Source organism: Pan paniscus, chromosome 23 (assembly GCF_029289425.2).
Source record: "Pan paniscus chromosome 23, NHGRI_mPanPan1-v2.0_pri, whole genome shotgun sequence".
Lineage (NCBI taxonomy): Eukaryota > Metazoa > Chordata > Mammalia > Primates > Hominidae > Pan > Pan paniscus.
This window is the reverse complement of record NC_085927.1, coordinates 51287040-51313667: the sequence shown is the minus strand read 5'-3', so window position 1 is coordinate 51313667 and position 26628 is coordinate 51287040. Positions and strand designations below refer to the sequence as shown.

Sequence of the window (26628 nt, the reverse complement as noted above, 5' to 3'; positions counted from 1 at the left end):
ATTCCAAAAGTAAAACACACTCAATGCTCAGTTCAACCACAGGCCACAGAGACATTCCGGAGGTCACCCATAAGGCCATCCAACACAGTTTTCCCAAAACTGGGAAACGGGAAAATTTTTTCCCATACTTGGAGCCTACGTCTCAGGCCTTGTAAAATCCTCACTGGTAAATCCCAGGCCCTCATCTAGAAGAAATACTTTCACTGCGCCCTCGCCCTCCACTTTCCCCCACTTTCTGGGGAACAAAGGGGCTGAGGGCAGGACTGGGGTGGCCTCGAGGCAGAAAATCTCCCCTCATCAACTCCCATAAGCCCCTGGTTCAACATGACTAGGTCTGGAAGCTCACTCTCTTCCCGAAAGCCTATTCTACTACTGGTCAGTTCTAAGATTTTAAACTAATGCTTCTTAAATCAAATGAAAATGTGCCCCCATTACATCATTCCAGCTTTGGAGATCTGGGCTCAAATCCCAGCTCTGCCCCTTACAAGCTGTATAACCTTCTGTGGTTTTATTTAATCCCTCTAAACATCAATTTTTCCCATCTGTAAATGGGGATAATGCTTCACAGGCTGCAGTGAGGATGAAAGGAGAGAACCTAGACCAGTGCCTGGCACATGACAGGCCTAACTTCCTAGTCCTATCCTTTGGAACCAGATCAAATGAGGCTAGTCAGTCTTCCACAACCAGCCCTTCAAATCACTGAAAACCACAATTATGTCTTCTCCATCCTAAGCATCACTATAGCACTTCCTCAGCCACAAAACAACTTCCTAATTTTACACCTAAGTGGGAGTCTCCCATCAGGGTGACCAGTAGCCAGATGCCCACAGATCTGTTTTGGAGTAAATATCACCTCCCACACATCTCTGTGCCAGTGACTCTTGTGAACCTTGCTGTGCATAGCTCAGCCTCCCTAACTGCCTGAAGCTGCAGAGGCTCAGAGACAGGAAGGGGCCTGCCTAAGGTCAAACAGCTGGGAACTTGCAGAGGCCGAGGCTTTCTCCCTGTGCTACCGACAGTGTCTCCCAACCTCTGCTTCAGGCCCAGCGGCCAGGTGGGCTGAGTCCTCCAGGGGGTTGTTGGTCCCAACTGCTGACCCTAAGTGCCTTTGCTGAGTCTAGCTGGATGAGCCACAAATCTCCAGGGCTTCCAGGGAGTAAGGGAGGCTCTGCTGATCCTGCAACTACCAACACAGAACAGTGGGCAAACGCTGAGGGAAGGGGCATCCCCACAGCAGACCCCCACCGGGGAGCCAGGCACCACACGGCTAGGCAAGACAAAGGAAGAAAGGATGCTGCTGGCGAGATGACAACAGCTCTCTTACCCTAAAAATTGTGCCAAGTGGGACTACTACAGGTCATTCTGTCCCTTGTTTACATGAGAAGACAGAGACTTGGACCAGATGGGAAAGTAAAGTCCACTAAAATATAAGCTCCATGGGGACAAAAAATGGTCTATTCTGGTCACAATATATTCAGAACCTAGGACAATGTCCAACACATAGAAGAAGTTCAAGAAAGACTTACTGATGAAACAGATGAAGGCAGAGCCGTGACACGACCACCGGCCTTCTGGATTGTGCTTTCAAACTCAAGTTAAGTGCCTCTGGCAGAAGCCGTGGTGAGCAACAGCATGGGTTCAGAGCTGTGGCAGATGGGAAAAGGGCCCACCCCACGGCACATCACATGTACACCCACTCAGAACTCCCCACAACCCCACTCGGCCAAAGTCAGACATGCTGCCCTCTCTTCCCAAAGGACGGAGGTCGGAGGTCTTCCCTTGGGACCAGTTGTATTCAGAGAATACTACAATCGAAACGGACTGACCTATTCTCGGGCAGGCTTCTGCCCACCTTGTCCAGCATGGTGCATACAGCACTGCTTGTTGGGGAGCCATGTACCAGTGAGCCCCAGCACACAGAGCAAGCTACAGAGCTGAGGGTGCCGAGCCACCCAAACAGGCCAGGGTCCTTGAGACAGTTGCTTTAACAACTGACAGAGAAGTCACCAAGCACTTGTCAGAGTGCCATCATGGAAACACTCCAAGACAAGTGCCGAGTCACAGAAATGGCATCCACTCTAGGGCTGGAGGGATCTGGCTTGGAATCTCAGCTTCCCTAGCTGTGGGACCTCAGGTAAGATTCTTTACCTCTCTGAGCCTTAATTTCCTCTTCTGTAACATGGGGGTAAAAGAGCAGAGATTTTGGCCGAGGGTAATGGCTCATGCCTGTAATCCCAGCACTTTAGGAAGCCGAGACAGGTGGATCACCACCACTCCTGAGCCCAGAGTTCAAGACCAGCTTAGGCAACAAAACGAGACCCCCATCTCTACAAAAAAATACAAAAATTAGCCTGTGTCTATAGTCTGAGCTACTCAGGAGACTGAGGTAGGAGAACTGCTTGAGCCCAGGAGTTTGAGGCTGCTGTGAGCCAAGATCGAGCCACTGTACTGCATGCAGCCTGGGTGACAGAGCAAGACTCCATCTCGAAAGAACAACAACAACAAAAATGGCAGAGATTTTGTGAGGATTAGAAAGACTTGTAAACACAGAGGAAAAGTCTAGAATGATAAACACAAAATTCCCCTGGGGACTGGGACAGGGAGAAGAGAGCTTTTATGAATATACTGCATTCTGTTACAAAAAAAATATACGAAAGGCATAGAGCTTGGTAGCTGGGCTTCTGGCAGGCATTCAATAAACGTAAGCTGCTATTACTCAGTTCTCCTGGGAGAATGAGATGCTGCTACTAAAACGTGGCCTGCCTGTGTACTGGGGAGAGGATTACGGGCAGATGTTTTTCCACTATGCCGCCTACTTCTCCCTCCCCAGCCACCAAAGACCAGAGCCCCAGAGCAGGTCCCAAGCACCAGGACAGCACATCTTGGAATTGAAATGGAACTGAAAAGGCCTCATCTATCCACTCCTTCTGTATTTGAATGCCTAACACACTCACCCAACCTAGCCAAGCTGTCTCCAGCAGTGGGGAACTCATACATTACACGGCAGCCCATTTCACAGAAGAATGACTTCGGGCTCACATCTCTTAGCAACTAACTGCCTAGCCCTTCCTGGCAGAGAAGTCTCAGGTGGACTCTGTCTAAGTGGGCAACACAGGAATGCACATCAGTCCACACCCTCCTAAGGAGAAGCATCTTCCCACACCTCCATTGCAGGGCTTCTAACAATTTTCTCCCCCTCCTGGTAGGCGATGCCTGGCTCCTCTCCTAAGAAACCAAAGCTAAACAATTCCCTCCTGCCAGCAGGCAGTCAGCTAGCTTGGTTGCTATGCAACTGGCAGGAACAAAAGTGATGCAGTCCTTTTCAGAGGCTTGGAAAGGGAGCAAGGAGCCATGTCTCTCCAAGTCAAAGCCTCTAAATGGGTACCAAAGGCAGCAGGGGGTTCCTTTAAGGAATAGGCTGATGACAGATTCGCTCATCTGACTAATTCTCTTTTGCTGCCTACATCAGTCGTACACTGTGAGCTGCATACAAATCCCAAGCCCTGCTCTGGCCCCACAGGCAGCAGCTCTGCACCTACACACTTGAGACGGGCATTCTCTGCAAGCTCAACAGGCAGCCTGTGAGGCTGAGCTGAAGCTCAGTCAAGGAATAAAGCTGCCTCTGTGCAACCCACCCCTCTAGCCTCTCCCCCACCAGCCTCACTGGTGTTTAGGGCAGGAGACAATCACAGTCTCAAAGACATAACCCAAACGGGCACAGAGCCGACTGAACTGTATCCCCTATATCCAGCCCGCTCCACAGAGATCAGTTTCTACTCCCTCTGGGGAAACGGTTTGGCTGACTGGTAAAAAGCCTGGGTTCTGCAGTCAAATCTGCATTCATGTGCTAGCTGTGACCTCAGAGGAGCTATTTAACCTCTCTGGGACTCAGTTTCATCATTGTGAAACAGGCTACTCATATGTACTTCTTAGGGTTGTTGTGAAGGACAAATGAGGCAATATTTGTAAAACAAGACCTAGTTCTGTGACTGGCGCAGAGGGCCTGATTGCTCAACAGATGGTGGGTAATGCGTTTCTCCGCTCCTCCAGGCCTGGATGGGCATCTGTCATTGTCTGTGGGCGGACCAAACACACCACCACTACATCCATGTTCCAGGACGGGTGGCTGAGGCTGTACTTAGCCCCACCCAGCAAATCCCCCCCACCTACTCCTTGCTTCAGTACCGTGTATTATAGCTATTTAGATGACTTCTCCCTCACCACCCTAAAAGCTCTTCCACAGACAGGGCCCTTGTCTTAGAGCTCTGTGAACACACTCATGACACAGTGAGTGCTTATAAATACCACAACCACAGATGCCCTGCAGAAGGTCAAGGAGCCCGGCTACAAGGAACTAAAGAAGTGTGGCATACAAGAAAATTAACCAGGTGTGGTGGCGCATGCCTCTGGTCCCAGCTACTTGGGAGGTTGAGGTAGGAGAATTGCTTGAGCCCCAGAGGCAAAGGTTGCAGTGAGCAGAGATCGTGTCACTGCACTCCAGCTTGGGCTACAGAGTGAGACTCCTTCTCAAAAAAAAAAAAAAAAAAAAGAAGATATGTGGCAGGGACAGGGCGGGGGTTTTAAAGAGGACTTACCTCTTTGGTAAGTCCCACAAATGCCCACAGAATTAAAGCTCCCAATCAGAAACCGTCTCAATCTCTCCAGGGGGAAAGCAGAAATACTCACCAGGCCTCAATTCACCAAGGGCCTAGACTTAAATATTTCATGATAAAAATAAATACTGCAAATATAACTCTAAAGCTCACTTCCCCAATGTTGTCCTTAGAGAATTAAAAAACTAAACCAAAAGATTCGTTTCTACCTCTTCCCCCAACTCTTTTAAAACAGTATTGAAAGGGTTTTCTTGGCCAGGCGCAGTGGCTCACGCCTGTAATCTCAATATTTTGGGAAGCTGGGGCGGCTGGACCACTTGAGGTCAGGAGTTGGAGACCAGCTTTGCCAACAGGGTGAGACCCTGTCTCTACTAAAACAAAAAATACAAAAATTAGCTGGGCATGGTGGTGCGTGCCTGTGATCCCAGCTACTTGGGAGGCTGGGGCAAAAGAACTGCTTGAACCCAGGAGGTGGAGGTTGCAGTGAGATCATGCCACTGCATCCACACTGAGCAACAGAGCGAGACTCTGTCTTGAAAAAAAGGTTTCCTTGAACAACTACCACTTACCTGCTATCTGGGGAGATGATGGGAGGAACAAGCAATTTTCACAACTGGTTTGTTTTTTTTTTTTGAGACAGAGTCTCGCTCTGTTGCCCAGGCTGGAGTGCAGCAGCGTGATCTCGGCTCACTGCATCCTCTGCTTCCTGAGTTCAAGCGATTCTTCTGCCTCAGCCTCCCAAGTAGCTGGGACTACAGGCGCACACCACGATGCCCGGCTCATATCTGTATTTTTATTAGAGACGGGGTTTCACTACATTGGCCACACTGTTCTCAAACTCCTGACCTCGTGATCCACCCATCTCGGCCTCCCAAAGTGCTGGGATTACAGGCGTGAGCCACTGTGCCCGGCCACAACTGGTCTTTTTTAAACGTATGAGCTAAGGATAAAGGCTGGGGTGATGGATGCCACGGGCCATCTGCAGGGGCTGGAGACAGAAATGAATATTCACCAAGTGCCTCTACCCTGCACTGGATTTGCCCCAAGTACTTTATCCACACAATCCCACGACTACCCTGTGAGGCAGAAGGCATTGTGCCCATTTAATGGATGAGGAAACTGAAGCTCTGGAATGCTGTTTTGCCCAGGGTCACACAGCAAGGTGGAATTCCAGACCTGGCTCCAAAGCTGGTGCCCCTTCCTCTGGCCCAGGTGCTGCAGAATAAAACTAAAGAGGTTGGGTGTGGTGGCTCACGCCCGTAATCCCAGCACTTTGGGAGGCCGAGGCAGGTGGATCACAAGGTCAGGAGATTGAGACCATCCTGGCTAACACGGTGAAACCCCATCTCTACTAAAAAAAAAAATACAAAAAATTAGCTGGGCGTGGTGGCGGGTGCCTGTAGTCCCAGCTACGCGGGAGGCTGAGGCAAGAGAATGGCGTGAACCCGGGAGGCGGAGCTTGAACTGAGTGGAGATCGCGCCACTGCACTCCAGCCTGGGAGACAGAGCCAGACTATGTCTCAAAAAAATAAATAAATAAATAAATAAATAAAAAATATGGAAACCATTCTCCCTACCTTTAATTTACTTGGGAGGCTGAGGCAGGAGAATCGCTTGAACCTGATTCTCCTGCCTCAGTCTCCCAAGTAAATGGGATTACAGGTACACGCCACCATGCCCAGTTAATTTTTTGTATTTTAGTAGAGACAGGGTTTCACCATGTTGGCCAGGCTGGTCTTGAATTCCTGACCCCAAGTGATCCACCCACCTCGGCCTCCCAAAGTCCCGGGATTACAGCCGTGAGCTACCATGCCTGGCCCGTTCTCCCTACCTTTCAAGACTTCCAAAATGAAGATATTCTACAAGGGGAAAATCTGTCCCTACTCTCAATCTTAGAAATGGCCTATTCCTAAAATAATATCAGAAACTATTTGCAGTGTGTGTGTTTTTTTGTTTTTTTTGTTTTGTTTTGTTTTTGAGACAGAGTCTTGCTCTGTTGCCCAAGCTGGAGTACAGTGGCGCAATCTCGGCTCATTGCAAGCTCTGCCTCCCAGGTTCAAGCGATTCTCGTACCTCAGCCTCCCAAGTAGCTGGGTCTACAGGCGACCACCCACACACCCAGCTAATTTTTTTCTATTTTTAGTAGAGATGGGGTTTCACCATGTTGGTCAAGCTGGTCTCAAACTCCTGACCTCAGGTGATCTGCCTGCCTTGGCCTCCCAAAATGCTGGGATTACAGGTGTGAGCCACTGCATCTGGCCTTTTTTTTTTTTTTTTTTTAAGACAGAGTTTCATTCTTGTTGCCCAGGCTGGAGTGCAATGGCACAATCTTAACTCAGTACAACCTCCGCCTCCCAGGTTCAAATGATTCTCCTGTCTTAGCCTACAAAGTAACTGAGATTACAGGTATGCGCCACCACACCTGACTAATTTTGTATTTTAAGTACAGATGGGGTTTCACCATGTTGGTCAGGCTGGTCTTGAACTCCTGACCTCAGGTGATCCACCTGCCTTGGGCTCCCAAAGTGCTGGGATTACAGGCATGAGGCACCACACCCGGCTCACAATGCTTTATAGCACATCAAACAGAGTCAAAACAACTTTTCAAATATTAGGCCTTCAGAACCCTTCTTAACTGAAGGGTAGTTATTAATTACACTGATTTGCAGATGTGTAACTAACTGCAGGACCACAGAGAGTTGAGACTTTGCCCGAAGCTACACAGTAAGCCAGTGGCAGAAGTCTCCCAAGGCTCCTGAGGGTCCATCTGCTGCTTTTTTTTTTTTTTTTTTTTTTGAGACAGAGTTTCACTCCTGTTGCCCAGCTGGAGTGCAGTGGCGCGATCTCGGCTCACTGCAACCTCCACCTCCTGGGTTCAGCTGATTCTCCTGCCTCAGCCTCCCGAGTAGCTGGGATCACAGGCATGCGCCACCACGCCTGGCTAATTTTTTTTTTTTGTATTTTTAGTAAAGATGGGGTCTCACCATATTGGCCAGGCTGGTCTCGAACTCCTGAGCTTGTGATCCACCCGCCTCAGCCTCCCAAAGTGCTGGGATTACAGGCGTGAGCCACCACGTCTGGCCCATTTGCTGCTTTTTAAAGGCTACAAGAAGTCTCTCTACAATACCTTCCCTCCTTCATGCTGAGAGGCCCAGAGCCCACCACTGCCTTCCAAACCAGGTGCTGGGAAAACGAGGCAAGTCAAAGAAAGCTGGAGCCAAGGAAGACTCAACACTCTCTTCCCACTGGCCAGGCACAGTGGCTCGCGCCTATAATCCCAGCACTTTGGGAGCTCAGGAGTTCAAGACCAGCTTAGGTGACATGGCAAGATCCCCATCTCCACAAAAAATAAAAAATTAGTTGGGCATGGTGCCACATGCCTCTAGTCCCAGCTACTAGGGAGGCTGGGGTGGGAGGACTGCTTGAGCCCAGGAGGTCAAGGCTGCAGTGAGCTATAATTACACCACTGCACTCCAGCCTGGGTGACAGAATGAGGCCCTACCTCAAAAAAAAAAAAAAAAAGGAAAAAACAATTTTTTTTTTTTTTTATAAAAAAGGTAAGCATTTACAAGATGGCCCTCTTGGACACACACCAGGTTTCACAATAAGACCAGATAGGACAGAGTCCACATGAGACAAGATGCTCATACTTGACTCAAGTGAGGGCCCCTGAGTAAGACACTTGACGTCATCTGGCTTTCTCACCTGTGAAATAAAGTACTTGAGAACTGATGAAAGAATCAAAAATTTATCAATGAGATTCTGCCCTTAGCTAATTTTTATAAGTACTGTGCAGGCCGGGTGCAGTGGCTCACACCTGTAATCCCAGCACTTTGGGAGGCCGAGGCAGGCAGATCATGACGTCAGGAGATTGAGACCATCCTGGCTAATAGTGAAACCCTGTCTCTACTAAAAATACAAAAAAAATTAGCCAGGCATGGTAGCGGGCGCCTGTAGTTCCAGCTACTCAGGAGGCTGAGGCAGGAGAATGGCGTGAACCTGGGAGGCGGAGCTTGCAGTGAGCCAAGATCGCGCCACTGCACTCCAGCCTGGGCGACAGAGTGAGACTCCGTCTCAAAAAAAAAAAAAAGGCTCGGCGCGGTGGCTCACGCCTGTAATCCCAGCACTTTGGGAGGCAGAGGCGGGCGGATCATGAGGTCAGGAGATTGAGACCATCCTGGCTAACACGTGAAACCCGTCTCTACTAAAAAGACACAAAAAATTAGCCAGACGTGGTGGCAGGCACCTGTAGTCCCAGCAACTCGGGAGGCTAAGGCAGGAGAATGGCATGAACCCAGGAAGCAGAGCTTGCAGTGAGCCGAGATCGCGCCACTGCACCCCAGCCTGGGTGACAGAGCGAGACCCTGTCTCAAAAAAAAAAAAAAAAAAAATGACTGCAAACACATGACCACTGAATTCAATCAAGCTCACCCATCCCTCAGTTACTAAGACCCCAAACCCAGCAGTCACCCATATTCTCTATCCCTCCCATGCGCCAACCCATCTGCCTCCAAATATATCCCAATTTTGAATACATCTCATTATCTCCACCCCCCAGATCCCTAGTCCCAGACTCCTCTGCCATTCCTGGGATGACTCCAACAGTCCCCCACTGGTCTCCCTGCCTCCTCCTTTTGACCCTCTATGGTCCATCATGCATGCAGCAGCCCAGATGATCAGATCACATCACTCCCTGGCTTAAAATCTCCCAGTTTTCACTACACTTGGATTTCCTTACCGAAGCCTGCCTGACCCTAGCCCCAGCCTCTTGTTCAGACCTTTCGCTCCTCAGGACACTGTAGCAACACTGGCCTTAGCTCTTATCCTCAACACACTCAGCTCATACCTAGGTGGGTGCTCTGCACATGCTCCTTCTATTTGAAGTCTCCTCCAAAAATGGTAAACAGCTGCGTTCGTATCATTTAAGTCTCAGTTCAGATGTCACCTCTTCTACGAGGTCTTCCCCAAACACCCCAGTTAAAAATGCCACGTTCCCACCCCTATTCTCTCTACCTTATCTTCCCCACAACACTCAGTAATACAATATTCTTATTTTTCTACTTAATTTCCCCAGGACAACAATTTAAGCCCCACTATTCTTGTTCACTACTGCACCCCCAGTGTCTAGAACAATGCTAGGCAGTGCTAGACATTAAGCTTTTTCTTTCTTTTTCTTGAGACAGAGTTTCACTCTTGTTGCCCAGGCTGGAGTGTAGTGGCGTGATCTCGGTTCACTGCAACCTCCACCTCCTGGGTTCAAGTGATTCTCCTGCCTCAGCCTCCCGAGTGGCTGGGATTACAGGCATGTGCCACCACACCCGGCTTATTTTGTGTTTTTATTAGCGATTGGGTTCCACCATGTTGGCCAGGCTGGTCTTGAATTTCTGATCTCAGGTGATGCATCTGCCTTGGCCTCCCAGTGTGCTGGGATTACAGGCATGAGCCACTGAGCCCAGCCAAAGCTTTCAAAGAACACTGTGAAGCAGTTGGTTTGAAAGGTAATGCTGTGCTCCCTTAATCCTCGGATGGTGTGTCTGTTCCCTCTGTCCACATCTAAGATGGAAGCTTATTTACCAATTCATTCATTCACTCAATTCTAATAACAACTGATATCTGCGAAGGTTATCACAGTGACCATACAACCAGAATCATCTGTTTCACAATTCAAACCAAGATTTTAACATGGCACAGAGTTTCTGTCAAATATTTTTGTAGTTAACTGCCATCACAAATTTATATGCAAGAGGTTACATGACTTCCCCCAAGGTCACATGAAACCTCAGCACCCCAGTTATCTCAAGGCAAAACCAAACACCTAATAAACATACTTGCAACTGCTCAGCCCCTCTTGTGTACTACTCAGTCATATGCACAAAAATAAATGCTAAAACCAGAGAATAAATGTGGTTTTTCAAAAATCTCACCTCCTTAGCTGGTTGCAGTGGCTCACGCTTGTAATCTCAGCACTTTGGGAAGCCAAGCCAGGATTGCTTGAGCCCAGGAATTTGAGACTAGCCTGGACAACATAGCGAGACCCCCATTTCTTTAAAAAAACAAAACAAAATAAAACAAAACCCACGTTCTATTTTCTTGTTTCTAATCTTACTACCTGGTAGCAGGTACTGTCAAACGAGAGTACACATTCAACTTGGCACTGTTCTGAGGTTATGGTTCCCTGATCCACAGGCTGAGCTCGATGCCAAAGGGAAGCCGCATAGTGCCAGTTGCTAAGCCCTCAGGCTTCGGAATCAGACATGTCCAGATTCAAACCATACCTACTAACAACTACTGATAAAGCCCCAGGCAATTTTTTTTTTTTTTTTTTTGAGACGGAGTCTCACTCTGTCACCTAGGCTGTAGTGCAGTGGCGCGATCTCGGCTTACTGCAACTTCCGCCTCCTGGGTTCAAGGGATTCTTCTGCCTCAGCCTCCCGAGTAGCTGGGACTACAGGCGCCTGCCACCACACCCGGCTAATTTTTGTGTTTTTAGTAGAGATGGGGTTTCACCATATTGGCCAGGCTGGTCTCGAACTCCTGACCTTGTGATCCACCTGCCTTGGCCTCCCAAAGTGCTGGGATTACAGGTGTGAGCCACTGCGCCCTGCCACAAATTTATTTAGCAATTATATAGCCCTTACTAAGTACCAGGCAGGGTTCTAAATACTTTACAACTATTACATGATTGAAACAGACATACTATTATTATTGTATCTAAAGGCAAGGAAACAGGTGCAGAGAGGTTGAGTAACTTACCCAAAACACAGCAACATGAGTATTAGAGTTATTACGGTATTCAAATCTAGGCTGCCTGATGCCAGAGTCCATGCTCTCAACCATAACACTATGTTTGCTCTCTAATCCTATTTCTTCATCTATAAACCAGGCTAATAGGCCTGCCTCATCTCACAGAGTCATGTGAAATTAGTCATACACAGTAAGATAAATGTTAGGTACTCTTAGTGCTGGGAGTAACACCCATCGTTCTATTATCTACCTTCACCTTTGGTCCAGCCAAGGAAAGAAAAATACTGTATTTGGCTGAGAAAGATCTCCAAGGCCCTCTGCAGTCAGGTACATTAGAATACAGTGGAAGCTCCACGAGAACAGGGACTGTCTTTGCTTACCACGGTATCCAGAACAAGCATTGGGCGCTCAGTAAATATATGGTGAATGAGGTAGGAATGAATTGACTACAGGCATAGGGTTTTGCATACACGACTATTAAGGTAGTAACCATCACTTCTCAAATGTATCTAAGCACAAAAGGGGTAAATATACAAGCTTCTCAGAGAAACCGTGTTAGTTGGTTATTTGAGACAGCCTGGTTATTGGGAGGCAGTGTGCAAACTGCATAATACTGTTCATTCATCTTAGCTGAAGGAACAAACAAGGAGACCAGGATTTTAATCCTGACTCTGCTACTGGAAGTCACCCAGGCTCTCAAGGTCTTAGATTTTTCCACCTGTATAAGAGGTTAGTCTACATGATGGTTGTAAACTCATTCTACTTGCTCATCACTTTCTAACATCCAGTTGCTGAATATACATTTGTTCAATGAAGATCACCTCCAATGGACAGACAATGGATTCAGGAAGTAACTTACTCAAGGTCACAGGATCAGGAAAGAGAGCCCAGATCTCCTTCTACACCAGTCTAATACTCATACTTTCCAAGATCCTTTTCAGTTCAAAATGGTGTGATACTATTCTTCTCTTCCAAGTTCAAGAACTCTATAATCATTTATCTTATCAAATAATCTTGCCTGACTCCCTTAAATCATGAGACAGGAAGAAACAACTATTTCCACATCATTAACCTAGAGAATCAAAAGACGTGAAGAGGCCAGGTGTGGTGGCTCACACCTGTAATCCCAGGACTTTGGGAGGCCAAGGCAGGCCGATTACTTGAGGTCAGGAGTTTGTGACCAGCCTGGTCAACAGGGTGAAACCCCGTCTCTACTAAAAATACAAAAATTAGCCAAGCATGGTGGTGCACACCTGTAATCCCAGCTACTCGGGAAGCTGAGGGCAGGAGAGTCACTTGAACCCAGGAGGCAGAGTTGCAGTCAGCCAAGATTGCGCCATTTCACTCCAGCCTGGGTGACAGAGCAAGACTGTCTCAAAAAAAAAAAAAAAAAAAAGACGTAAAGAGATAATTAGGTGCAAATCCTTTCCCTTAGCCCGGAATTGAGATCAGAAATATTTTCTTTCAGATAAATGATGATTTTACTTTAAACCATATGGTTTAAATTTAAGCAATGTGATGAAAAATAAGTTCAAGTTTAAATTTAAGCAATGTGATGAAAAATAAGTTCAAGTACCACAAGCTTCCTGAGAGTACAACGCATAACAACTCGTAAAATTCTATTATCAAAGTTGCGCCACTTGATCCAAAAGGAATTCACAAAGTTAAATGTGAAAGGTTGACAGAGAATGTCTACAGATGCTTGCTTGATTTTTATTAACAAAGTACACATTTGACATTGAACCTCTGAGTATAACACCTTCCCAGGGCTGTCAAGTTAGAAGTGAAAAAATCATCTGGCAGTCAGTCAGCTTTCTAGATAGCTCCTAACAAGGGAGTCAAGGTCAAACTGGAGTCTCCTTATCCTCCCATATTTGACAAGCAACTTATTGTGAGGCTCAAAATATTCGTACTGCATTCTAACAAACAGAAATAATTGCACCTTGGTTCATAAAGTTCTGTGAGGGCAGGCTGACATAAACAAGAACTGAGTGATGGTAGGGCCCATGCTTCTGCCACAGCACTTCGGTGACACTCTTGAGAATCAGAACTTTCACCTACTTTCTACCAGCTTTATCACCTATCAAATGAGAAAAACCACCTCATTCCTATGATTACATGAATCAAATAATATTATGAAGAATTAAAACAGGCCTCAAATCTTGTGCAAAGGTGAGAGACTATTATTATATTATTTACTACGTATGGGCCCAGAAAACCGCCCCCCTCCCCGACATTCCACGTTCCGCAGGGTCCTCAAAAGGTGGTACAGGGTCCTAGTTTCTTCTCCAGACTCCAGGCCTGGCAACCGTAGATGCTGTCATGCCTCTGTTGCTAAGAGATGGGAAGTGAGGCCTCAGGAACTGGGCCTAGAAGACTCAACAACGACCGCGCCCCCTAGTCACCTTGTCCTCACCTTGAGGAATGGAAACACACCCCACGGGAGCAGGCAATGCTGTCCTCAAAAAGAAGAAAGAGGTGCCTCCGCTCTTCACCCGGCCGCCGCTGCTTGGGCCCACGCTTCTTGCGAGGCAGGGACAGGGCCAGGAAAGCTGACTGTGCCGGGGACGCCTTGACCTAGGGCACCAGAGAAGCGGGCACGGGTGCCGGGCCCACAACCGGGACAGGTACACGAGAAGTTGGCCCCAGGTTGGGCCCGCCTCGCCCTGCCTCGCCCACAGCCGCCGGCACAGTAGGAGACACCCCGCCCCCGTGAACCCAGAGGTCCCTGAGCTCGCTCACCTGCAGCCGAGTCACCAGTAGGCTGTAAGGCGCCATTTTGTGCACTGACAAAGATGAGGTCGCATTAAAGTGACGTCCCACACGGCGCCTTTAAAGCCTTTGGGCAGGGGCGTGCCCGGAAGAGTGGGGCACACGGTGAAGGCGAGGCCTCCCTAGAGGCGCCAGAACCCTGCGAACGCAATAGGCGGAGCTCACGTGCAACGAACAGACACGCAAGAGGAAATCGGACTGCCTAAAGACACTTGCAGAAATAGATACCAAGCACAAAGATGTTTTACCCAAGAACAAATTTTAGTTATCTCCGCCATCCAAATCTGGGAGAGTTTTTAAGAGTTTCATGCACCTGCCAGGACCTGGCCGCCCAGCAGCGACAAAAACTCGCGCGAGAGCAAGACGGGCCTGGTGCAAGGATTGTAAACTGACGGAAGCTTAGAGAACCAATCACAGCGACGTGGAGGCAGGAACAATGGGGGTTAAAGGTCGGACGGAAGTTCCCGAAGCTTCCGGTGGCCGGCTTAGTTAGGAGCTATGGCTAAACATCATCCTGATTTGATCTTTTGCCGCAAGCAGGCTGGTGTTGGTGAGACTGCGCCCTACCCCTGGCTGTCTGGGCAGGGGTGGTATTAGGAGCTGGGGGGTCGGGGGTTCCCGTCTCTTCCTTAGGGGCTTGCCTCGCAGGCGCCACGTTTCCCGCCTCTCAGGCGCGGGGTGTTGTAGGAGCGCGCAGGTTTGTGGCCTCTGATGAGAAGAGGGCGGGGGTGCGCGTGCTGGGAGCCCCAGGCAGGTATCGGGGGGTGGGGTCTGAACCAGGTCCAGAGAAACTCTGAGCTTACCCAGGATGTTGGAGGAGATTCAGGAGGGTGCTTGGATGTAGGTTTGGTTCATATGGAAATTTGTAATGATAAAATGGCTATCCGCAGGTCTCTCACTGCAGTCCTTACTCATGTCCCTACCCCCAGCTCGAGGATGTACTTCCCCTCTTTGTCAAATCCTTTATTCTAATTGTACTTTTTACCATCTTTCATCTTGCAGCCATCGGAAGACTGTGTGAAAAATGTGAGTGGAACACACCGTCCCAACAACCCACCCTTCCCACTCCCAGTTTTCTGTGGAACCAACAAAAGTGCCACAAAGAGGGCTTTGAGTAGATGTGCCTGGAAGTATGTGAACACTGAATGTTGCACTTTAGCCAAAGGCCCCTCTATCTCCCCACTGCCACTTGCACATTTAACGCTGTATCTCTCTAGTTTTCAACGGGAAGAATCGCCAGAGTAGCATGACCCCTCCCCAACACACGGCACTTTGCCAGCAATTATACAGGCTTATCATCTCCGAGGTGCTTTTCTAAGCTCTTCACATATGTTAATTGGTAAACTTTTGTATGTGTTGAGGGGCTTGAGATGGACACTGGGGAAACCAAGTTTTGTGATGCCAAGAGGTGGGCCCTAAAGTCACTGTCAAAAGGAGACTAGTGTATTTCCCAGGAGACTAGTATATTTCCCCGTGGCAGGAGATAGCAGAGGACTGAAGAACTTGTGAGCATGACTCCATTCTCTTCCTTACAGGTGATGGCAAGTGTGTGATTTGTGACTCCTACGTGCGTCCCTGCACTCTGGTGCGCATATGTGATGAGTGTAACTATGGATCTTACCAGGGGCGCTGTGTGATCTGTGGAGGACCTGGGGTCTCTGATGCCTATTATTGTAAGGAGTGCACCATCCAGGAGAAGGACGTAAGTGTACAGCTTTCCATCTGACCTTTCCTCCTTTTGTTTAGTAACACTTTGCCATCCACTGCAATCTCCTATGGTCTATGGAGATTACTGTGTTCATCTAGTCATCTAGGTTATAATTTCTTCAAGTTCTGTGAGTCAAACTGGGTGTAGTCCAATAAAAGGCAGTTATTTTGCATCAAGGGGAAAAATGCAAGGGAAGCAAATCTTTGTCAAGACCAGCAATTTGGAGAGCCCTCTCATTCATGTCTCTGTGGTTATTCTTATTCAGAAATGACATCCGGCTGGGCGTGGTGGCCCACACCTGTAATCTCAGCACTTTGGGAGTCCAAGTTAGGAGGATCACTTTAGTCCAGGAGTTAAAGACCAGCCTGGGCCACAGAGCAAGATCCCATCTCAAAAAAAAAAAAAAGTGTTTTGTTTTTTGTTTTTTGCTTCTTGTTTTTTGTTTTTTTGAGACGGGGTCTCTTGCTCTGTGTCCCAGGCTGGGGTGCAGTGGCATGATCATGTGCAAGGCTCACTGCAGCCTTGACCCCCTGGGCTCAAACGATCCTCCCATCTCATCCTCCCAAGTAGCTGGGACTACAGGCATGCGCCACCATACCTGGCTAATTTTTTTTTGTAGAGACAGGGTCTTGTTTTGTTACCTAGGTTAGTCTCGAACTCCTGGGCTCAAGTGATCCTCCTGCCTTAGCCTCACCAAGTGCTGGGATTACAGGCATGAACCATCACGCCTGGCCAAAAAAACATATTTTTTATTAGTCAGGTGTGCTGGTGTGTACCTGTGGTCGCAGCTACTTGGGAAACTGAGGCGGATGGATCACTTGGGACCAAGAGGTCAAGGCTGCAGTGAGCCATTTTCACGCCACTGCACTCCAGCCTGGGTGACAGAGACCCTGTCTGTTTATAAGTCCTGTACAGCCCATGTTGTGTCATAGCCACTCAAATCTATCATTAAGCACTATTTGGGTGTATATCGTGACAAAGTTGAATTTGGGACAATTCAAGTTGACTTCAGCTTTAAGCAGGTAACAGATGCCTTTGGTTTAATATTGCAGAAATGATTGTGGACCTGCATCGTGATTTTTTTTGTCCCTTGACGCTGTGTAGTGGCAGTGGCTACTTTCTATTCAACTCTGAGCCAAATGCCAGGAGAGAGAGCTTATAGACTAGTGCTACAGGCAAGGTTTACCCCATTTTTTTCGGTTAGTATTGGCAGCAGGGTTCTTTGTGGGAGAAAACTATGAATCAGCTTGTTTTCTTCAAAAAACAAAAGGAAGTATGATACAGTCTCACTAGGTTAATGACAGTACCTAGTTATCTAATTTAATTCTAATTCAGAATAAGGCAAAAGATGCGTAATTCTTCACATTCCCATGAGCGAAGAATAGATAACAAGATGGTATCTATTCAAGAATAGGAACAAGATGTTATCACACCTTGTTCCTCACAATAAGTTTGTGAAATAGGGATTATTATTATGATGCCCATTTTGTAGTTCCTCTGACAAGCCCAGGCTGTTCAACTAAACCTTGTAGTGTCGTTATTTCACCATGTTGTCCTTTTATTTATTTATTTTTATTTTTATTTTTTTTTGAGATGGAGTTTCACTTTTGTTGTCCAGGCTGGAGTGCAGTGGTGCCATCTCGGCTCACCACAGCCTCCGCCTCCTAGGTTCAAGCAATTCTCCTGCCTCAGCCTCCCGAGTAGCTGGGACTACAGGTGCATGCCACTATGCCCAGCTAGTTTTTGTATTTTTAGTAGAGATGGGGTTTCACTATGCTGGCCAGGTTGGACTCAAACTCCTGACCTTGTGATCCACCCATCTGGGCCTCCCGAAGTGCTGGGATTACAGGCGTGAGCCACCACGCCTGGCCTTATGTTGTCCTTTTACAAGTGCTTCTGGGATGTGCCCATGGTGAAGGCAGTAACGCCAGTACCTCATTTCATGCACTTGGATCCTGCCTACCCCCAGTAAGTGGGAGAGATTGGGCCAGATAAGACTACACCATTGGGCCAGGCACAGTGGCTCATGCCTGCAATCCCAGCACTTTGGGAGGTTGAGGCAGGTGGATCACCTGAGGTCAGGAGTTTGAGAGCAGCCTGGCCAACATGGTGAAACCCCGTCTCTACTAAAAATACGTGGTGGCACACATCTGTAATCCCAGCTACTTGGGAGGCTGAGGCAGGAGAATCGCTTGAACCCAGGAGGCAGAGGTTGCAGTCAGCTGAGCCGAGATCACACCATTGCACTCCAATCTGGGCAACAAGAGCGAAATTCCTTCTCAAAAAAAAAAAGTGAGTACACCATTGAATCTTCTGTTGTTTAGGGAGATGAGGAAGGTCCTGAAGTACCAAAAACATAATGATTCGGACCTTTCTCTTGTCCTCAACTCTGATTTGCATTTACCTTCAACTATCAAGTCACATCCTGCTGTCCGAAAATCCAAATCTAGTCTACTAGCTAGATTACACTTCATTAGAGGCAGGACTTTGGTTTGTCTATTTGCCTCTCCTTTTCTTTAGGTCATGATACAGTGCCTGACATGCGGTGCAAGCATGGTACTTGTATTTTGGTGCTGTCCCTGTAAGTCATCCAGAGGTATCCCCTGTAGGGTGTCTAGCACATAGTAGGTGTTTGTTAATTACTTCTGGTCTATAAGCAGTGAAAGCATGATAAGGTAACAGCAGTGAAGAAAAGTAACAAACAGTTCCTAAACTAGATACAGGATATCTGTTTAAGCCATTTAAGACAGCATTTTCTTGAATTTTTGCATGGGTCTAGCTAGAGTTCTTATGTAGCGTAAGCTTGCAACCAGAGAATGCTTAATAAATGTTAATTGCTGTCTGACTCCTCTGAATGTGGTGTGTGAACTGATACCTTTGGATCCTCATGCCTCATTCTGTCCCTGAGACTTATTCTAGATGTCACTTCCCCTACTTCACATTATACACGAATGTTCTGAGGACATTTGAGATGGAATCTAGCTCACATTTTCAGCACTAGTTTCCAAGGAACACAAAGTCCAGTGACATGATCCAGGCTCTCAGCCTTACAGATCATCATGTAGATTAAGTGGCCGAGGCTCTTTCCTATGCAGAAACCTTCCTACAACCAAGGTACCCCTTGTTATTATTCTCTTCCTGCAACTTTCATAATTGATAAGGGAATTAGACAGGTAAGCTAAGCTAGGTATTCTCATTTATAATTTTTCAAAGCCACAAGAATAACCAGGAGACAGGGATGATGTCTATGGACATTGCTACCAGAGGACTGATTTGTAGGTTCTTATGGTGCCACATCATGTAATCCCCTTAATCTTGATTCCTTTATTCCTTTTGTTTACCATTTTCCTCAGTTCGCCCAACCAGAAAATAAGAAAAATAGCACTAACATTTATGAAGCTCTTAATATATGCAAGGTACTTAGCTGAACATTGTTTTCCAAAAGTTCTGTGTGATACAGATGAGGGTGCTAAGGCTTAGAGATGTTAAGCAACTTGGTTAGCCCAAGGTCACGTGGCTAATAAGTGACAGATCCAGGACTAGAACCTAGGTGGTCTGACTCTTTTTTTTTTTGAGACGCAGTTTCTTTCTTGTCACTCAGACTGGAGTGCAATGGCACGATCTCGGCTCATTACAATCTCCGCCTCCCAGGTTCAAGCGATTCTCCTGCCTCAGCTTCCCAAGTAGCTGGGATTACAGGCACATGCCACCATGCCTGGCTTTTTTTTTTTTTTTTTTTTTTTTTGAGACAGAGTCTCACTGTGTTTCCCAGGATGGAGTGCAGTGGTGTGATCTTGGCTCACTGCAACCTACGCCTCTTGGGTTCAAGCAATTCTTCCATCTCAGCCCCCTGAGTAGCTGGGATTACAGGCGTGCATCACCACGCCTGGCTAATTTTTTGTTTTTAGTAGAGACAGGGTTTCACCATGTTGGCCAGGCTGATCTTGAACTCCTGACCTTGTGATCCACCCACCTTGGCCTCCCAGAGTTGCTGGGATTACAGTCATGGACCACCGTGTCCAGCCTAATTTTTGTATCTTCAGTAGAAATGGGGTTTCACCATATTGGTCAGCCTGGTCTCAAGCTCCTGGCCTCAGGTGATCTGCCTGCCTCGGCTTTCCAAAGTGCTGGGATTACAGGCGTAAGCCACCACGCCCGATCTGACTCAGTGTTTCTCAACCTTTTATTTTTTTTTTCTCATCATTGCACCCCTAAGGAGAAAAGTTAAAAGTTAATGTAAATTAATTAAATTTTGGGGCTGGGCAGGAGCCTACCATCTTAAAGCTAAGCTGTAAGTAGGCCGGGGCAGTGGCTCACGCCTGTAATCCCAGCGCTTTGGGAGGCCCAGGTAGGCGAATCATGAGGTCAGGAGTTCGACACCAGACTGACCAACATGGTGAAACCCCATCTCTACTAAAAATACGAAAACCAGCTGGGTGCGGTGGTGGGTGCCTGTAATCCCAGCTACTCAGGAGTCTGAGGCAGGAGAATTGCTTGAACCCAGGAGGCAGAGGTTGCAGTGAGCCCAGATAGCGCCACTGCACTCCAGCCTGAGCGACAGATGAGACTTCGCCTCAGAAAAAAAAAAAAAAAAGCTAACCTGTAAGTAAAGAACAGAGCTGTGCAGATTGGAGGATTGGGTCATACCATCACTTGGTACCTTCCAGGAATATTTAGGTATCTATAAGGATAGTTTGTAAACCTTGACCTGATTCCAGTCTTCTTCTTTTGCAGCTGAGGAGTAATATAAGTCCCAAGAGAAGCAACTTGCCCACATTTGCACAAGTCAGTAAGGCACAGTTTAAGCTATCATCATACCATGAGTTTCATAGCCTCTCTAAAGAGTTGAGAGTCCTGTTATTATGTCTAATATCAGGCCTTTGTCCAGGAGAGGCAGCTAGTGCCTCATTTTTACGAGGACATTAAATATAGATTACGTTGCTTACTTGGGTTCACCTAGCAAGCTATTGGTAGGCGGCTTCCTTGGTACACCAGGCTTCAGAGATGGAAGTGCTCAATGTAATGACTCGGTACTTGTTTTCTAGGAGATCCTAAAATGTTAGTGTTAGTTACAGAGATTTTTGTAGTTGTTGATGTCTGCCCCCAAAGAAGGATATTAGTTGAGTTAGAAATGAGATGGCTAAGGACTTGATTAATTCATACTATCACCTAATATCACAGGACTCAAACTCTGACATGGGTGTTTAATAAAATCAACAGACCTGTAAGGGTTTTCCAGTTACAGCTTCCCCGGTTTTTCTCCCATCATCCCTAATCAACTGATGGAGTCATCATTTCTATATAACACAGCTTCCCAGGGGCTTCACTGAAAGCACTCAAGCTCATCAAATGGCCAGGGCAGCCTGTCATGACAAATTAGTGCATGGTCTGTCAACAGCCATCTATCTCTAGCCAGTAGTGCTCTGTACCCCCAAGACGGTGTGTCAAATTAAGTGAATTAATGAAGACACATAAAACCCATTAGTCTCCTATGGTATTTAAAATATAAGGGCCAGGCGCGGTGGCTCACGCCTGAAATCCCATCACTTTAGGAGGCCGAGGTGGGTGGATCAGGAGGTCAAGAGATCAAGACCATCCTGGCCAACATGGTGAAACCCCATCTTTACTAAAAATACAAAAATTAGCTGGGCATGGTCGCGGGCGCATGTACTCCCCACTACTCGGGAGGCTGAGGCAGGAGAATTGCTTGAACCCGGAAGGCGGAGGTTGCAGTGAGCCGAGATCATGTCACTGCTCTCCAGCTTGGCAACAGAGCAAGACTCTGTCTCAAAAAAAAATAAAATATAAGGTATGGCCGAGCACTGTGACTCACGCCTGTAATCCTAGCACTTTGGGAGGCTGAGGCGGGCGGGTTGCCTGAGCTCAGGAGTTCGAGACCAGCCTGAGCAGCATGGTGAAACCCTGTCTCTACTAAAATACAAAAGAAATTAGCCGGGCATGGCGGCGTGTACCTGTAGTCCCAGCTACTCGGGAGGCTGAGGCAGGAGAATTGCTTGAACTCGGGAGGCGGAGGTTGCAGTGAGCCGAGATCGCGCCACTGCACTCCAGCCTGGCGACAGAGCGAGATTCCTTCTCAAAAAAAAAAAAAAAAGAGTTTCATAGTCTACCTCAACTGTGTCATAGCAGCAGACATGGCTGAGAATCCAGCATTCTACGTGAATTGCAAGTCATTGGATAGAGGGTAGGCAGGCCCTGAGCACATTCTTAGGTGTTTAGTAAATTATTGATGATAGATCAAATAGGATAATTGGTAAGATAAATGGCTAAACCATTAATCCAAAAGTTATAAAATGGTCTTTTTTTCTTTTTTTGAGATGGAGTTTCTCTCTTGTTACCCAGGCTGGAGTGCTGTGGCGTGATCTCAGCTCACTGCTACCTCCGCCTCCTGGGTTCAAACGATTCTCCTGCCTCAGCCTCCTGAGTAGCTGGGACTACAGGCACGCACCACCACGTCTGGCTAATTTTTGTATTTTTAGTAGAGACGGGGTTTTACCATGTTGGCCAGGCTGGTCTCGAACTTCTGACCTCAGGTGATCCACCTGCCTCGGCCTCCCAAAGTGCTGGGATTACAGGCATGAGCCACCGTGCCCGGCCTATAAATGATCTTTCGTAAGTGCTAAGAGACAGGGAAGAAACATTGCTGATCTGGGCCTCCCAATTAAGGAGATAACTGGTGTTTGGACACATTTACAAACCCATTTATTGAGTTCTTCAAATACTAAGATGAGAATTTGAACTCTGTGACCAATTTTTTTTTTTTCAAGAGATGGGGGTCTCGCTATGTTGCCTACAGTGGGGTACAGTAGCTGGCTATTCACAGGCATCATCATAGCCCACTAGTCTCGAACTCCTGGGCTTCAGCAATCCTCCTGCCTCGGCCTTCGAGTAGTAGCTGGGACTAAAGGCACATGCTACCACACTGGGCTTAAATTTTTTATCTTAAGTCACTCTTGGTTCAGGCTCAAAGACTTAACGACTTCTCTGTTCTGTTTTCCAGAGAGATGGCTGCCCAAAGATTGTCAATCTGGGGAGCTCTAAGACAGACCTCTTCTATGAACGCAAAAAATACGGCTTCAAGAAGAGGTGATTGGTGGGTGGCCCCTTCCTCCCCCCAACATCAGTCTGCTGCAGCTGCCAGAAAACATGCCTACTACTACCAGCAGAAAGGGAGCAGAGCCCAGAGCATCACCAGGAGTGCCTGCTAGTGTACTGGCAGCTTGCCACCCCCTCCTCTCCCTTCACCCAGACACGTGGTAGGGATGGAAAAGGATTCTTCACAGAGCACTCTGGCACACCATATCGGAGAAAAGTTGATAGATTAGTTAATGGTTTTTCTTGAATTCGAGAAGCAAAGATCTGTTCTCTATATTGGTATGTTCTCCCTCAACCAAGATCTTCTAAAAAGAAATAATATTTTAGTCTTCTGCTTGAGGAATTGACTGTGAAGCGACGCTCAGTGAAAAACATGTTCTTGCAGCAGCTCTGGTGGCAGCTGTCCTTGAGGAACCTTTGGTGTGTGGTGGGAAGCTATCAGAACAAGAAATGTAGGCATTTCCCGTTTTTTGGAGGGGGGGGGCAGGGCTCTGCCCTCTTGAAAGGCATTTACTTGTTTAACACTTGTCCAGCTACAGTGGGGTACAGTAGCTGGCTATTCACAGGCATCATCATAGCCCACTAGTCTCATATTATTTTCCTTTTGAGAAATTGGAAACTCTTTCTGTTGCTATTATATTAATAAAGTTGGTGTTTATTTTCTGGTAGTCACCTTCCCCACTTAACTTTAACTCTAGGAATTTATTTTAGTCACCCAGGAATTTGTGATTCAAAACAGAGGTAGTGGGATTGGTTAAGTACTTTGTCCTCTTATTACCACTGGAAGGAATTCAAAACCACCCATACCTTTCATTATAGATAGATCAAAGTCATCTTTAGAAACGTACTATTTTTTCCTTCCTGCCCAACTTTAATTTTGAACTGAAGAGATAGCTTCCAGTTATGGTGGAGGCTGGGCACAGTAGCCCACGCCTGTAATCCCAGCACTTTGGGAGGCTCAGGCAGGCGGATCTTGAGCCCAGGAGTTCAAGACCGGCCTGGGCAACATGGCAAAAACCCATCTCTATGAAAAATATGAAAACTAGTCAGGTATAGTGGCATGCACCTGTAGTTTAGTCCCAGCTACTCAGAAGGCTGAGATGGGAGGATCCCTTGAGCCTTGGAGATTGAGGCTGCAGTGAACAGTGATCCCGCCACTGCACACCAGCCTGGGTGACAGAGCAAGACTGCCTCAAAAAAAAAAAAAAAAAGATGGGCTGGGCGCGGTGGCTCACACCTGTAATCCTAGCACTTTGGGAGGCCAAGGCAGGCGGATCACTTGAGCCCAGGAGTTCGAGATCAGGCTGGCCAACATGGCAAAACTCCCGTCACTGCTAAAAATACAAAAATTAACCAGGCATGGTGGCACATGCCTGTAGTCCCAGCTACTCGGGAGGCTGAGACAGGAGAATTGCTTGAACCTAGGAGGCAGAGGTTGCAGTGAGCCGAGATCGTGCCATTGCACTCCAGCCTGGGCAGCAAGAGTGAAACTCCATCTCACACACACACACAAAAAAGGTTCCAGTATAACCCAGAGGATGCACAAAGGAAGGGTTCTAGGCCTAGCTTGGAGGTACCACAGGAAGGCAGGGGAAGGCCATGGCCATAGGACTACAGCACTTTCCGGGCGCTTTTGGCCACCCCTTTCTCTGCACTGCAGCCATAGGCTCCGTTTCAGTTCCACAACTGCTGCTTTCCTTTTGGCTTCTGCTTTGGGTTTATTTTTAACATGTTGATCCCTCTAGAATGCTTGTGCCCCCCTCCCTTTTACTCAGCTAACCCCTACTCCCTTCTGACCTTAGCCAAATATTTCCTCAAAGATGCCTCTCCGGACCCTTAATCTAAGTTCCCCTTGTACTCCCACTTAGCATCCTATGTGGTTTTTTGGTTTGGTTGGTTGGTTTTGAGACGGCATCTCTGTCACCCAGGCTGGAGTGCAGTGGCACGATCTCAGCTCACTGCAACCTCTACTTCCCAGACTCAGCAATCCTCCCACCTCAGGCTCTGGAATAGCTGGGACTACAGGCATGCACCACCCTGCCCAGCTAGTTTTTTGTTTTTGTTTTCGAGATGGAATTTTGCACTGTTGCCCTGGCTGGAGTGCAGTGGCGCAATCTCCGCTCACTGCAACCTCCGCCTCCCAGATTCAAGCGATTCTCCTGCCTCAGCCTCCCTAGTAGCTGGGATTACAGATGCACGCCACCACACCCAGCTAATTTTTTGTATTTTTAGTAGAGATGGGGTTTCACTGTGTTGGCCAGGCTGGTCTTGAACTGACCTCGTGATCCGCCCGCCTTGGCCTCCCAAAGTACTGGGATTACAGGCGTGAGCCACCAAGCCTGGCCTGTTTTTTGTATTTTTTATAGAGACAAGGTCTCGCTGTGTTGCCCAGACTGGTCTCAAGCTCCTGGATTCAAGTTACCCTCCTGCCTCAGCCTCCCAAAGTGCTGTGAATACAGGCGTGAGCCACCACACCCAACCCTATGTGTTTTCTTAAAGCATTTGGTGATTAGTGAAAGTAACCTATGACCGTGTCTACAAGAGCAGGAAGCAAGTTTGTTTTGCCCAGTAGGTAGCAGGTAGGTGTTCAGTATTGAATGAATGCTTGAAGTCAAGGAAACTGGATAATAAACTGGACTTCGATATGTCAGAACCTACAGGCAAAGGGTGCAGTAGGCAAATAAGGGCATTTGTTGGGGGGGCATCAACTTGAGCAAAGACAGTCATGAACAGGGTGATATGTATTGATTCGGATATGGTCTCACTTTGTCCCCCAACCTGGAGTGCAGTGTCATGAACACGGCTCATTGCAGCCTCAACCCCCTGGGCTCAAACAATCCTCCCAGCTCAGCCTCCTGAGTAGCTGGGAGGTGTGAACCAGCATGCCCAGCTTTTTTTTTTTTTTTTTTTTTTTTGTAGAGACAGGGTTTCACCATATTGGCCAGACTGGTCTTGAACTCCTGAGGTCAAGCGATCTGCCTGCCTTGGCTTCCAAAGTTAGGATAATAGGCATGAGCCACCACCCCCAGCCTAGTGCAATGTGTAGGGAGCTCTGAGCAATTCTAATGCATCAGTGAGGTGATTGCTATGGTTTGAATGTTTGTCCCCTCTAAAACTCATGTTGAAACTTGATTCCCAATGTGGCAGTATTCAGAAGTGGGACCTTCAAGAAATGATTGGGTCATGAAGGCTCTGCCCGCATGAGGGGATTCATCCTTTCACTTTTTTTTTTTTTTTTTTTTTTTGAGCCGGAGTCTCTGTCACCCATGCTGGAGTGCAGTGGCATGATCTCAGCTCACTGCAACCTCCACTTCCCAGGTTCAGGCAATTCCCCTGCCTCAGCCTCTTGAGTAGCTGGAACTACAGGCACGTGCCACCATGCCCAGCTAATTTTTGTGTTCACCACCATGCCTGGTTAATTTTTGTAATTTTATTAGTGACAGGGTTTCACCATATTAGCCAGGCTGGTCTTGAACTCCTGACCTCAAACGATCCACTCACTTCGGCCTCCCAAAGAGCTGGGATTGCAGGCATGAGCCAACGCACCCAGCCCATCCTTTCACTGTTAATGGATTAATGGGTTATCATATAAATGGGACCGATAGCCCAAAAATAGCTGTTTGGTGGTGGTGGTGGTGGTTGTTTTTGAGACAGACTCTCACTCCATCGCCCAGGCTG

The 26628-nt window shown here is 47.5% G+C and overlaps 2 protein-coding genes across 3 annotated transcripts in view; one reads left to right on the top strand and one right to left on the bottom strand.

The window, feature by feature from the left end:
* Positions 1–14268, bottom strand: part of ACO2 (aconitase 2) — a 59923-nt gene extending 45655 nt beyond the window's left edge. Inside the window, exon 1 of the mRNA XM_003814629.6 lies at positions 14100–14268. Coding sequence (XP_003814677.1) covers positions 14100–14135 — 36 coding nt within the window. The 5' untranslated portion in view covers positions 14136–14268. The remainder of the gene's footprint in view (positions 1–14099) is intronic.
* Positions 14269–14554: 286 nt separating this feature from the next.
* PHF5A (PHD finger protein 5A) lies at positions 14555–23618 on the top strand. 2 transcript variants are annotated; one of them, XM_063603327.1, is made up of 5 exons: positions 14555–14679; positions 15132–15155; positions 15665–15831; positions 20572–20622; positions 22856–23618. In XM_063603327.1, the coding sequence occupies exons 1-5, from the start codon at positions 14628–14630 to the stop codon at positions 22943–22945; spliced, it is 384 nt and encodes a 127-aa protein (XP_063459397.1). In that variant the 5' UTR covers positions 14555–14627; the 3' UTR covers positions 22946–23618. The 2 variants fall into 2 exon arrangements, with proteins under 2 accessions (XP_063459397.1, XP_003814676.1); XM_003814628.5 differs by lacking the exon at positions 20572–20622.
* Positions 23619–26628: the final 3010 nt, after the last annotated feature.